Source organism: Haliaeetus leucocephalus, unplaced genomic scaffold (assembly GCF_000737465.1).
Source record: "Haliaeetus leucocephalus isolate CR32 unplaced genomic scaffold, Haliaeetus_leucocephalus-4.0 Scaffold165, whole genome shotgun sequence".
NCBI lineage: Eukaryota > Metazoa > Chordata > Aves > Accipitriformes > Accipitridae > Haliaeetus > Haliaeetus leucocephalus.
Genome location: NW_010972601.1, coordinates 197,924 through 211,359, shown reverse-complemented (window position 1 = coordinate 211,359; position 13,436 = coordinate 197,924). Strand labels below are relative to the sequence as shown.

General features: G+C 57.3%; 2 protein-coding genes across 2 annotated transcripts in view; one reads left to right on the top strand and one right to left on the bottom strand.

The window, feature by feature from the left end:
- WSB2 (WD repeat and SOCS box containing 2) overlaps window positions 1-2,845 on the top strand; it is a 4,532-nt gene extending 1,687 nt beyond the window's left edge. The window contains exons 2-8 of the mRNA XM_010563370.1: window positions 24-259; window positions 454-585; window positions 942-1,042; window positions 1,284-1,456; window positions 1,700-1,828; window positions 2,322-2,429; window positions 2,646-2,845. Coding sequence (XP_010561672.1) covers window positions 24-259; window positions 454-585; window positions 942-1,042; window positions 1,284-1,456; window positions 1,700-1,828; window positions 2,322-2,429; window positions 2,646-2,808 — 1,042 coding nt within the window. The 3' untranslated portion in view covers window positions 2,809-2,845. The remainder of the gene's footprint in view (window positions 1-23; window positions 260-453; window positions 586-941; window positions 1,043-1,283; window positions 1,457-1,699; window positions 1,829-2,321; window positions 2,430-2,645) is intronic.
- A 1,511-nt stretch (window positions 2,846-4,356) lies between these two features.
- On the bottom strand, window positions 4,357-6,955 carry RFC5 (replication factor C (activator 1) 5, 36.5kDa). Its single transcript, XM_010563318.1, has 11 exons — window positions 6,892-6,955; window positions 6,730-6,794; window positions 6,494-6,630; window positions 6,316-6,395; window positions 5,896-5,969; window positions 5,615-5,774; window positions 5,384-5,465; window positions 5,140-5,269; window positions 4,854-4,931; window positions 4,697-4,751; window positions 4,357-4,462 (listed from the first exon to the last, which is right to left on the bottom strand). The coding sequence occupies exons 1-11, from the start codon at window positions 6,921-6,923 to the stop codon at window positions 4,366-4,368; spliced, it is 990 nt and encodes a 329-aa protein (XP_010561620.1). The 5' UTR covers window positions 6,924-6,955; the 3' UTR covers window positions 4,357-4,365.
- Window positions 6,956-13,436: the final 6,481 nt, after the last annotated feature.

Here is a 13,436-nt window from a genome sequence, read left to right as displayed (position 1 = left end):
GCGTCCCTCCTTTCTCCCAGCAGCTGCAAAACCTCGGAGCGCAAGAGCCGGGGGAGCAAAGCGGAGGCGAGGAGCCGAGGGGCGGCCAAGGAGAAGACGCTGGAATGCGGGCAGATCGTGTGGGGCCTGGCCTTCAGCGCCTGGCCTCCGGCGGCCGAGGGGGGGGAGACGGACCCTGCCTGCGCTGTGGGTCTTCCCTGCCTGATCCTGGCCACCGGGCTCAACGACGGGCAGATCAAGGTCTGGGAGGTGCAGACAGGTGAGCGGCCCTCGCCCGCTGTCGTGGCTTCAGGCTGGTTTCTCTCCCCTTGCTCCCCCTCGGAAGGGGGATCCTGTCTCCATCCTTCCCCAAATGCTTCCCAAGGGTGAGCCCTGTCCCAAGCGGGGCTGCCTGCGCATGAGGGGCACCGCCTCGTTCCCAGGGTGCCGAGCACAGCCACTCTTTCTCCGCAGGACACCTCCTCTTCAGCCTCTTGGGGCACCAGGATGTTGTCAGAGACCTGAGCTTCGCTCCCAACGGAAGCCTCATCCTTGTGTCAGCCTCGCGGGACAAGACCTTGCGTGTCTGGGACCTGAGCAGAGATGGTAGGAGCATGCGGGGATGTCCCCGATGCTGGGGCACCCCCGGCTGAGGCTGGGCTCTGCTGCAGGAGAGAGGGGGAGAAACCCACCCTGGTAGGGGAGATGGTGGGAGAGGATCTTCGGGACAGTATTCAAGGCAGAAGCGGGGAGTCCTGCGACATGGAGCAGAGCCATCCCCTTCCAGGTGGGGCCTGGGAGGTGCAGGAGGGGGTTGCAAGTAGACAGAGCTTGGGATCTGCCGTGGGGAACCCCCCAGCCCCACGTGCGTTCCCTCTTGGGAAAGGGAGGGGATAGCGGGGGCAAAGCTGGTGCTGCCTCTCCCCCTTTCCTCTCGTGACTCGCATGTCTGCCATCCCCAGGGCGGCAGGTCCAGGTGCTGTTGGGCCACGTGCAGTGGGTCTACTGCTGCTCCATCTCCCCAGACTGCAGCATGCTCTGCTCCGCTGCTGGAGAGAAGTCGGTGAGTCCTGCAGGATGGGAGCCATCCCGTGTCCTGCTGAATCCAGCGCTCCCCTTGGCCCTCCATGTCCTCCCCCATGCGAGAAGCACCCCTATGAGAAGGGGCCTGGCCAGAGCCACCCTTGCTCCTCAGCCGTTCTGGTTCCACATGGAGGAGCTGGCACCAGAGCCCAAGGGGGAGATGCTTCTCCGCTCCCACCCTGGGGATGCTCCCAGCCTCAGCCCCTGCCCGTGTCCTGCAGGCGCTGCTGTGGAGCATGCGGTCCTACACCCTCATCCGGAGGCTGGAGGGGCACCAGAGCAGCGTGGTGTCGTGCGACTTCTCGCCGGACTCGGCGCTCCTTGTCACCGCCTCCTATGATGCCTGCGTCATCATGTGGGACCCCTATACTGGGGAGCAGCTGAGGACGCTTCGGTATGGAGCCAGGGGGGCAGTGAGGGACCATGGAAGGGGGACAGAGCAATGCCGTGGGGGTTTGCTGGGGCTGAGCGTGGCCTTCCCTTCTAGGTGGGCAGAGCCAGCAGCTCTCCGCTCTCTCCAGCGGCTGAAGGGGAGCTCTGACTTACCGGGTTTGGCCCCTCTGTCAGCCCTGGAGCACTGGGGATGGGGCTTATGGCAGCCTGGGGCTGATGCTGGGCTTTTTCTCCGCATCTGCAGCCACGTCCCCCTGCACTCGGCGCTGGACTACAGCAGCGAAGTCCACAGCAGCGAAGTCCACACCAGCTCCCTGCGCTCGGTCTGCTTCTCCCCTGAGGGCCTCTACCTGGCCACGGTGGCAGACGACAGGTAAGTGGACCTCCTTGAGGACCTCCAGTGACAAGAGGGTCCCAGGAGGACACCACCAAAACGAACCAGGAGCTCAGGACATGCCAGTGGGGAGCAGACCTCGCCTGCCAGGTCCCCACCAGTGCCTGGCGTAAGGGGAAAGGGCAGGCTGCCCGGGACACCGCAGCTTGGCTGTGGCAAGGGCTAACAAGGTCAGGGCCCTGTCGTCCCTCTGAGCGATGAGCCGGGGCCCGTGTCCTCCTGCGTGCTGTGCTGCCCTCACTGTGCCCCTCAGCACAGTCACTAGCTCTGTCTGCATCCAGCTCAGCTCTACAGGGGACAGTGCCTCCCGCTTTGCTGCCGTGTTGTGACACTCCTGGGATGCTCTAAGCCCATGGGAAGAAAATCCTACTCCAGAGTTTGCATGCATTCAGGTGAACCCAGAGGCTTTATTTTAGCTGCAGGGGCTGCGTGGATGTGGGCCTGGCATCGTGTCCCCTCCCTTTCTCCTTAGGCTCCTGAGGATCTGGGCGTTGGAGCTGCGGTCACCAGTCGCGTTTGCTCCCATGACCAATGGCCTGTGCTGCATGTACTTTCCACACGGCGGTTTCATTGCCACAGGGTGCGTATGCAGGAAAGCAGAGCGTAGAAACGCAGGCTGCTTCCTCCTCCTGCAGCTCTGTGTCTGCTCAGCAAATTCTGGGCTTCCCTGAGGGTACGGGCTGGTTTCCTGGGCTGGGGAACACGTGGTTGCTGCGAGCTGAGGGTATTTGGGGATAATTGAGCTTTCTAGGGTCTCTCTGCCCTGTGCTCACAGCTTGTTTGGGTCTCGTTGCAGGACCAGAGATGGCCATGTCCAATTCTGGACCGCTCCAAGGGTCCTCTCATCACTAAAGCACTTGTGTCGCAAAGCTCTGCGCACCTTTCTGACGACGTACCAGGTCCTCGCGCTCCCCATTCCCAGGAAGCTGAAGGAATTCCTTACTTACCGGACCTTTTAAGGCAGCACGGAAAGTGGAGGCACAGAAGCAAGAGCCCTCTGCCCGGTGGCGGGGCTCAGCCTGGGTTAGAGGAGGCACCGCAGCAACGACGTCTCGCTGATTCGTGAGCCGTGGGGCAGGAGGATTGCTACTCCCCTTGTTTTGGGGCTGTGTCTGTGAACATGGAGGGATTTTTCGGTATAATAATACTAGAACCCAGAAAAATGCATGCAGAGGGCAAGGGGCACAGCTGTGGTCGCCCAGCAGGGGACACGGGTCCCCCTGTCCCCCTGCTATCTGCAAGTTTTGGGTCAGGTGCTTTTGCCTCCAAGTGCAATGTTGTGGGTTGAAGGTCAGCAGCCGCAGTCTGAGTGGAGCTTTTGTCATTTGTACGAATACAGTGCTACAACCGGCCCTGACAAAACTGACCCTCACCGGGACTGGCTCGTATTGTACCTTAGTTCCCAGAGGTGTGCGCACTCTGACGCTCTCCTGGTCTGGGCACGAGCTGGATAAACCCGAGCAGGTCTCTGTGGACTAGACGACAGCGATGACAGAATAAAAAATTATTCCTCACGTCTTTCCTCTTGGCTCGTAGAGGTGACCTGGGGATACCTGGCAGGGCAGGCTCCAGTGGGCTGGGGCCCAAGGCCTCCAGGCCTCCTGCCACGGCGGCAGCAAGTGCTCACTTGGCTCTGAAGCACAGCAGACCAGTAAGCGTTCAGCGGTGGGTGCTAGGGAGGATCAGTCCACCGTGAAGGTGGGACACGGGGCTTCATGCAGCCCCCAGCTCCCATTCCTCTGTTGCTTCTTCTCCCCGCTGGAGCTCTGCACTCGAGCAGCCCGATGTCCAGACATGCAGTGCATGAAGCAGTCTCGTGTGCTTGTCTCCCTCCAGCTTAGCTGGTGTCTGGAGTGACGGCTCGTGCTTTGAGTCCCCTGCATGCCAGAGAGCTCGGTCTGTGCACGAGCCCAAGGCTGCGACCCCCGCCGATGCGGAAGCCAGGGAATGTCTCCTCTAAACTGCTCCCCAGGATGTTTTCCCTTGCGAGCAGCTGAACGCAGAAAGCTGGTGTTTCCCTAACCTGTACGGCTGTGACCCACAACTACATTCCCTCTCGTAACGGGGACGTCACTGCAAGAAACCACGCTGTCCCTGTGCAGCTTGCAGCGTGTGGCTGCCCCGCTCGGCTGCACAAGCAACGGGGTGGCACAAGCCACGTGTGAGCACCTGGGGCAGCTCTGCCCCGCAAGGAACGGAGGTTTTGCAAGCTGGTTTTCAGCCTCTGTGGGTGCGATGCCTTTGTAATGGGGCAGGGGGTGAGCCTCGACCACCTCCCTTCGGTCCTTGCTGTACAGGAGGAAAAAGAAAAGACAAGTGCAACCTGCTGGGCTTTAGAGGCATCTGTATTTCCCGCCGAAGCTCAGAAACAACACTGTCCGACTCTCGTCCCTGCTGCGGGCTCAAGGCTTGCGAAAAGGAAACAGCTGCAGGGAGCAGCTCCGGGCATGGGGCTGACGGTCCCTTCCAGCTTCTGCGAGATCCGGTGTTGCAAGCAAGGATCCACCCAGCAGGACTCAGGCTTCGGCCACGATCAGGTCCCTGGTGACTTGGAAAGCCGCGATGAGGGAGCTCAGCTGAATCTTTTCACTGGTCCCAGCAGCCAGCCGGTACCTGGAGCAGGGGGCAAGGGCAGGTTTGGGTGTTTACACCAGCATCCATGTCCCGGCAGTGTAACGGCCCTGGCTAGGATGGATGCGCAGGAGCCGTGGGCATCTGCCAACGGTGCCCACCGGCTGCCAGGACCTGGCACAGTGCAATAGCGGTGACCCCCGTGGGGTGGGCACACTGGCAGCCCCCCCAGCCGGGGTGTTTTGGGGCACTGGGCGGGGGTGAGCAGACACTTACTCGATGTCTGCCATTTTGATCAGCAGCTGGATGCGGATCGAGGGTGGGAAGTCAACTGTGGAGAGAAGGAGACGGTGTGTGTCAGTGTGGGCTGGGGGGGACATGACAGTTGGCCTCCCAGGTCCCTTCCCAGGGAGCCAGCCCCGCAAGCCCCTACCTCTGTGCACAAAGAGATGGATCTCGGTGAGGATGTCCTGCAGGGCCAAGCCCTTCAGCGTCTTCAGCTCCGTGATTTCTGAGACGAGAGCGAGTGAAGGGCTTTCTTCCAGGCCTTTCCCTGCAAGATCCCACTCCTCATCCCCGCTACAGCCCCGAGGACCCTCCCCGGCGAGCAGCACCCACCCCAGGCGGAGCAGGAGGTCACAGGATGGGAAGCCCCGGCAAAGAGGAGGATTTATGGCAGCGGGGATTACACCCCAGGGCCAGCGGAGGGCAAAGGATACTGCGATAGGCGGTGGAAAAGTCCTGGTTCAGCATCCAGTCGAGGATGTTGGCGATATCAGATTTGAGGGGGTGTCCCGTGCAGGTGTAGACATTCTCCTCTGTCACTTTCCCGAAGGCCATGGTGGTGCTCTGAGGAAGAGGAGGGTGGAGGAGGGATGAAGAGCTCAGCCCTTCCTCCACCGAACCCTCCAGGACCTCTGCTGTCTTACATGAGGGGAGAGCGGTCATGGCCCGGGTCCATACCTGCAAGATATTGAGGGCTCTGCGCATGTCACCGCTGGAGAGGGTCACCAGAGCCTTCATCCCATCCTCGGTCACGTCCACCCTGGAAAACAAGACCTGGGGCTGCAGAGGGAGGCAGCACTGCCGGAGGCAAAGACAACCGTGGAAAACCAAGCCCCGCTACTCTTCCTCCTGTAGGGCAACGGGGAAAAAGGGGGCACGGACAATGCTGCGGAGCCCCCCCTGGCTCACCCCTCCTCCTGTATGACGTGCCGCAGCCGGGGGACCATCAGCTCCGGGGTGAGGGGGCCGAAGCGGAAGCGCGTGCAGCGGGACTGCAGGGCGGGGATGATCTTGGAGAGGTAGTTGCAGATGAGGCAAAAGCGGGTGTTTTCGGTGAACTTCTCGATCACTGCAAAGGGGAGGGAGGAGAGACTGGTCCTCGTCTGCTGCCTCGTACAGGCTCCCGCCCCCTGCCAGACTGGGAAAGGCTGAAGGGGTGCCAGCGGTGTGGGGTCCCCAGCACCCCTCACCTCGCCTCAGGGCGTTCTGAGCATCCTGGGTCATGGCGTCGGCTTCATCCAGGATGACGAGCTTGAAGCCTTTCCTTAAAAAGGGAGAAGAAAGGGGGTGGCTTTGGTCCCGGCTTCCGGGTTGGTGCTGGAGAAGGGGAAGTGGGGGACGCTTATTCCCACCCTGACCCCCACGAACGCTCCCAGGGAGCCCTCCTTTCCCCTCCAGACCAGCATCCTTATCACTCATCCTTACCACCATCATCCTCCCTGCTTGGAGGGCACCCCTGATTCCTTCCATCCGCTCTGGCACGCTTCCCACCCCAGAAGCTCCCCCCAACCCACCACCCAAGCCGAGCGCCAAGGCAGGCTGTGTCAGTGCGGGGGGGGGGTTGTGACAAGGGGACGGGGAGTTTTGGGAAGCGCAGACCTGCCACTTACTTAAAGATGGTCCTGGTGCTGGCGAAGCTCAGGATGGGCCCTCGGACGATGTCGATCCCCCGGTCATCAGAGGCGTTGAGCTGGAGGGAGATGGCGTGGATCCGCATCCTTGCCTGAGGATGCACCCGGGGGGTGGGGGGGGATGACGGACCCCCAACCATCACCCATCCCCACTTACCTCCAGCACCATGGAACCAAACTCCCGCTCCCGGTAGAGCTGCTTGGCGCAGGCGAGGATGGTCGAGGTCTTCCCGGTACCGGGAGGACCGTAGAGGAGAAGATGCGGGAGCCGATCCTCGCTGATGAACCGCTGCACTGGAGAAGGGATAACGGGCATGGGGTGGTGGGGGGGGATACCCAGTACCCCCCGGTAGTGTTGTGGCAGTGGGGGGGTGAGATGGGGGGGTTACTCACCGGTGCTGAGGATATCCCCGTGAGACACCAGCTCGGACAGCGTCTGCGGCCGGTACTTCTCCACCCTGCACCGGAGAGAGCGCACCGCGGCGAGGGGGGGGGCAGGTCGGGACAGCGCCCGCCGCTTTACCCCCCCCCTCCACGCTCCGTTCCCGGTTGTACCACGGCAGATTCCCGCCACCGGCCCGCGCCATCTTCCGCCGCCTCGCGAGACCGTGGGGACGGGGCGGAGCGGGGTGGGGGGGGCGGCCGTACGGGGGGGCCGCCCCGCTCCGCCCCGTCCCCACGCATTGGTGGTGGTTGGCGATGCGAGGCGGTGCTTGTACTGGGGGGGGCACAGCGCTGGGAGGTGCTGAATTGTCGTTGTGGGCACGGTTTTGGGGAGAGCGTGGCACTGGGATTTGCTAAAGTAAGGCTGCAGGCATGCTTTTGGAGAGACTGTGGCACTGGGAGTTGCTGAAGTGAAGTGGGCATGGTTTTGGGGAGAGGGCAGCACCGGGAATTGCTGAAACAGTGCTGCGGACATGCTGTTGGGGAGAGCATGATGCTGGGAATTGCTAAATTGTAGTTGCGGGCATGGTTTTGGGGAGAGCGCGGTGCTGGTGTTCACCAAAGCAAGGTCATGCTTGTGCTATTGGGGAGGGCACGGCACTGGGAATTGCTAAATTGTCGTGGGCACGGTTTTGGGGAGAGCACAGCACTGGGATTTGCTAAAGCGAGGCTGCAGGCATGGTTTTGGGGAGAGCGTGGCGCTGGGAGTTGCTGAAGTGAAGTTGTGGGCATGGTTTTGGGGAGAGTGCGGCGCCACGAATTGCTGAAACAGTGCTGCGGACATGCTGTTGGGGAGAGCATGATGCTGGGAATTGCTAAAGCAAAGTTGTGGGCATGCTTTTGGGGAGAGCGCGGTGCTGGCGTTCACCAAAGCAAGGTCACGCTTGTGCTCTTGAGGAGGGCACGGCACTGGGCATTGCTAAATTGTCGTGGGCACGGTTTTGGGGAGAGCACAGCGCTGGGAGTTGCTGAAGTGAAGTTGTGGGCATGGTTTTGGGGAGAGTGCAGCACTGGGAAAGGCTAAAGCAGGTTTGCGGATGTGATTTTGGGGAGAGCGGGGTGCTGGGAGTTGCTAAAGCAAGGTTGTGGGGACGCTCCTGGGGAGGTTACGGTACCAGGAATTGCTAAAGTAAGATTGTGGTGCTTTTGGGGAGAGCGCGGTGCTGGTGTTCACCGAAGCAAAGCATGGTGCCTGTGCTTTTGGAGAGAGCGCGGCACCAGGAATTGCCGGAGCAAAGTTGTGACCATGCTTTTGGGGTGACCCCGCTGTTGGAAACCCCGTTGGGTGAGAGGGGCACCTGAAGGCTGCAGGCTGGGGCCAAGGGCAGCAGCTCCGGGGGCTGCCTGGGCGCTGGAGGAGAGCAGACCTGCTGTGGTTCACCCGGTGTGACGGGAGCAGCAAACTGGAGAGGTGGCTGCGAGGAGGATGACGCCTTTATCCCCATCCCTGCCGCTTCCCGGTGCGTGAGAGCAGCCCGAAGTTTTGCAGGTCTCTTTTTTTTCTGGTTGACTAACTTGAAAAATCAACCCCGTCTCCCATCCCTCGTGCTACCAAAGCTCTTGGCTGAGTAACGGGGGTGTCTCTGCCGGGGGCCGGGTGGCTCCCAGCTATTCCTGGAGGTGCTGGATACGGCCTTTTCTTTCCAGAGTTGCCTCCAGAGGAAGAGGCATCCATGCTATTTCACGCTGGGCTTTGGCAAATGGCTGGAGCCTCCTTAGAAAACTGGCTTAGAGGGAAAAACAGCCTAAGCTGGCTGGCGGGGATGCTCAGGCGCTGCTCCGGTTTACATGCCATGGATGGAGAAAGGAAAGCCGGGCTGTGGTGAGGGGCTCTGGCTGGGAAAGTGCAGGCGGAGAGGTGATGGGAAGAGATCTGTTGGGAAGTAGATGTGATGGGCAGTATATTGGGGGGGAAGAAAAAAATCAGGGGGAAATCCTTTTGCTGGCAAGGGAAGGGAAGGGAAAACATCAAGAGCTCCAGGTTGAATCCTGTAGAAACCCAAAAAGCTGCCAGAGGGCAGCTGCTTTCCTATTTTTTTTTTCCCTTTTTTTTCCCCCCAGCCCCATGAAAGAAAGCAGGAGCTCAAAGCTGAGCTCAGCAAGCCTCAGCCATTCCTCTGGGCGCATGATGGCCGTGACAGATGGCCCTTCCGATGGCAGGCGAGGAGCTGCGAGGTCCTTCCCGAGCACCCGGACACCGGCTGAAAGGTGCGACCTGGAGCCCTGACGGGCTTGGGCTTCTCCCCTACGTAGCAAGTCCGGAGCTGCTCTTCTCTCCTCGCATCTGCCTTTGCCTGGGGGCAGGCTCTTGCCCTTCAAAATGGATTTTTCCAGGGGTTTTCTCCCCCACTGTGCCCCATCATTAATAAATCTTGAGCTCCAGACCAGGCAAAATCTTTGGAGGGGGCAGGCAAATTCTTCTGCCTGCGGCCTGTGTGCACGCTCAAATCCACGGTGATATCTCTCATGAGCAATTTCACCTCTTTCTTGACCAGATTGCTTTAAAGATTATTTATTTTTTTTAAATTAGTCATTATTTACTATTGTTATAATTGATGAGTGCATCCCCCTGCAATGATTCTGCATCGTTAGGACTGGCTGAATTATTAACCAGTGTCTGAGCTGTCTGTCCTGGCTTATTTACCTGTTATATCTCTTGGGTAAAGGACCGGCAGGTCGCATCCGACTTGGTAGACAGAGCTAGAAATTTATAACTCTGTCGATAGGTTCGTTAACAGCCCTGAGGCATCGGGTGCATCCCTTTGGAAGAGGACGAGGGAATTCCAGGTAGATGGTGGCAGAGATGATGGCGGCAGAGATGCTCTTTCGCAGGGAAGAGAAATGGGGGCTTCTTGGGAGGCAAAATCCAAGAGATGGACCCATCCAGCATGGAGGTGGAGATGCTGTTCGGTATATTAATAATAAAGAAATAAAAATGCTAATATCAGAAAGACTCCTCACATGCGGAGTGGCACCTGGCCTCTAAGAGGAACGGAGACAACCCTGAATTTAAGGGGTCAGCAAGAAGCCAGAGGAACGATTTAGCACTCATGGCTGATGGTCAATGGCACGTAAAAGCCTCGTGGAGTCATTTAGGGGGGGGATTTGGTGGGAAAAGCCTCGTGTGATGCTGCAGGGATGCACGAGCCAGTGAAGGGTTGGTTTCACAAGGGGGGATTTGGCTGGGTTCTCCTGATGAGCCGGCCCTGCCAAGGGGATGCCCTCTCCTTTCCCAGCTGGATGCTGTGTGCCGGCAGAGCATCCTCCTCGTTAGGCGCCGTGTGAAAATGAACCTGGTTTCAAGAGACTTCCCATAGCTTCATGCTCACAGACATGCAAGAAAACCAACAAAGGTGAATTAAGTCATCACAAGATACATTCTATATGAACTGATTGTGCCAAAAACAACTCATGTTTAAGAAATGGAGTAGTTAATGTTGCTGAGTAACAACGCACACAGCTAGCCTGCGTACGGAATCCAGGCGGCTGATAAGAAAGGAAATGAATAATTCAAGCTGTCCAAGGCTGTAGAATAGAAAAACACAGATTTTCTTATTGATTTCGGGGCTGTTCCCGCTGTCCATGACGTGCATCCGCCTTTCACACCACAGGCCGGGCCAGCCCAGCTCAGCTCCAAGAATGTGAGTTGTCCCACCAACTGCAATAGGCTTTTTTGGGGAGCATGAGGTTCAGCGTACGCCCGGAATCACGGCAGGTCTTCTGCTGCTGGTGGTTTTGGTTTGTTTTTGGTTTTTTTTCCCCAGTGGAGTCTCCCTGCTTGCATTTATTTTGTTTTGTTTTGCTTTATTTTATTTTTGCTATATTTTATTTTGCTTTATTTTCCTTTATTTTCTTTTGCTTTATTTTCCTTTATTTTATTTTGCTTTATTTTATTTATTTATTTTGAAGGACAGATACTGGGATTGTGGGAATTCTTTTTGCACTGGAAGCTGTCGGCATTGTGGGGAGGGAGGGCAGCAGCATGGGCAAAGGATACCAAGGGGGACCCGCTTGCTCCCCAGCACCCCAAATTTGAGCTGGCGCTCTCGGCATCCTCTCTCCTCTGGGTACCATTCCATCCTTCCCTCCCTTGTAATCGGATCTGGGAACAGCGGACCCAGAAATGGCTGGCCTGGTAGCTTGGATGTTTTAGGTTAAAAAATAATCTGTTGTTGCAAATGTGCTGAGTACAGAGAGTGCCTTGCCCTCTTATCTCTGGTTTGGTTATTGAAAGACTTGATTAACCCCAGAAGCCGTCAGGAGAGAAAATGTCCAGCGTGGTGGTTTTTTGTTTTTTTTTTTTTGTCCTGTGCTCCAGTTAATGGCAGGATTTGCATCGCATTTCCAACACGGGGGATAGTTAAATATCTGGCGATCGCTGCCTTCCCCAAGCGCCTGCCACAGCAGTCAAGCGAATGTCGGCCTTTCTGCAGGGCTCTGCTTCCTTCTTCCTGGAGGAAAAGCCAGCAGAGCTGGAGGAAGCTTCTCCCCTGGGACCCCTGCAGCCCCTGGGGCTGCACCAGTGCCCACCAGTGCAACCCAGCTGCTGCAGTGCCGCTACCTCCCACCTGCCCCAGCTAAAACACCCAGTTGAAACATATAAATATCTGTATCTGTATCTGTATGCATGTGAAATTAAGAACAAAACTGAGAACGCAGCCCAGCAAAAATGGGATCCTCTGTATTATGAAATTGCACCAGGTTTTTCCTTCCAGCTGCCCGCTCTGTCGCTCAGGTGGGTTTTCACCGCCTGGTCCCGCTGTGATTTGCAAAGTGCCCGAGTGAGTTCCAGCCTGATCCAAACACGTGGAGCAGAAGGTAACAGCTCTGTGCAGTTCAGCCTGGCATCCCCTTTTTATTTATATTATATTATATTATATTATATTATATCATATTATTCTCTTCTGTTCGGGTATGGTAGTCTGGCATCCCCTTTTTATTTATATTATATGGTATTATATTGTATTATATAATTATATTATATTATATTATAATCTTATTCTTCTTACAGAATTGGCTTTTTGAACCCTTTTGATGTATTTTCCTCTGCTTTATCATGCCCCCACAACCCCTTCGGAGGCTCCCCTGACCAGAGGCAGCGGGTACAGGCAGGGTCCTGCCCTCGGCCACTGCCCCGCTCTCACCCGGGGAGCTGCCGGCGTTTCCCATCATGGGGGGAGTCCCTCCGAGTCCCCCTTACAGTCAGGGTTGGGGACACTCTGCAGAGCCAGGGTGGCTGCAGCTTTGGGTCCCTTCCTGGCAGGACAGCACAAAACCGACCAAAAAGCTAAAATTCCAGTAATTTCTATAAAATCCCTCTAACCTGCTTCTTCCCACCCTCAAAGAGAGTTTTTGTAGGGAAGCAGATGGCTTGCTAGTGAGAGGGAGGACAAGGGACCTGTGTGGTCATCCCAACACGGGGGCAAGCCTGGAAATGAAAACATCTGATTAAAAAAAGGCAAAACCCAGCAAATTTCAAACTTTTTTAGCCATATCCCGATTCGCAGCGAGACGACCACTGCAGGCACGGCTAGTTTAATTTGATGGATAAAGCCATTTGGCTTGTGTTCTCCGTGGAGTTGATGTGGACTGGGATGGGTGCATCGACTGGGAATAAAGTCAAATATCCAAAGCCAAGGAGGCCATGGGTGAGAGGAAGCTTTGCTCTGGGGGAGTGGGATAGGTGGAGTTTCTTGCAGCATCGTCCTGGTTCCATCTCTCTTGAATAACTGCTGAGCTTGTTGGTCAGGCTTGGCTGTTCTTGACTGGCTCTGGGTGTCTTTTATAGATAGATATCTAAAAATTATATATAAAATTATATATATATTTATATATTTTTATGTATATATACACACACGTAATATGTAAATAAAATGTTTTATACACATATACCAAGCTCCTGTAAAGCTTCTCAAGCACAGCAGCCGGCAGAGGAAAAGGCTTTTCTCCAAGGGAAAGGCTCCAGCTTTGGGGGGGCAGTGCATGCTGCCTGCACCCCCTTTCCTTTGCTGGTCCCTGGGCTGAACCCCAAAATAGCCAAGTGTGCTAGGGAGGAGTGGGGTTTCTCCCCTGGGGGGGGGGGGGGGTGTAGTGCTTTTCTAGGGGCTCTGGCTGCTGGGAAATGGAGATCCAGGGGTGCGCAGAGTCTGGGGGGGCTTTTTTGGCTTCTACCCAGCAGCCTGGGTGTGAGCGATGGGTCATCACCATGGCCTCTGGACGCTCTGCGGCACGCGGCAGTTGGTTTTTAGTTGGTTTTACTCCCTTTCGGGCGAAATCCCATTGCTAGGCCAGGGACTGCAGGGTCCCTCCTTGGCTTTCCCCAGACCCCGCTGCAGATTTCCATCCCGGCTGCCCCCCCCCGCCCCCAGGTTGTCCCCTTCTGCGCGACCCTTGGGGTCCGTAGGGCAAGGCAGGATTTGGCCTGGCCCTGAGCAGCATCGGCATCCCCTCCGTGCCATGGGGGGCCGGGGGGTGGGAGGGCAGCTGGGGGGGAACCGGCCCTTCGTGACTCCTGCCCGGTTCTTTCCGCAGTGGGGGCTGCAGCACAGTTCCCCCTTGCACCCCAATACGGCTTCCTTAGGCATTTGGGGGTGCACGTCCCCTGTACCCCCGCAGCTGCACCTTTTGTAGCTGGGCCCCTTTTGCACCAGCCCCCC

Bases quoted from the DNA above. Each gene is read 5' to 3' on its own strand.
- RFC5 (XM_010563318.1), bottom strand. From the start codon at position 6,923: ATGGCGCGGGCCGGTGGCGGGAATCTGCCGTG. The intron at 6,795-6,891 runs GTACAACCGGGA...TCTCCGGTGCAG, and splicing joins GGTGGCGGGAATCTGCCGTG to GGTGGAGAAGTACCGGCCGC. The intron at 4,752-4,853 runs GTAGGGGCTTGC...TTCTCTCCACAG, and splicing joins CCATCTCTTTGTGCACAGAG to TTGACTTCCCACCCTCGATC.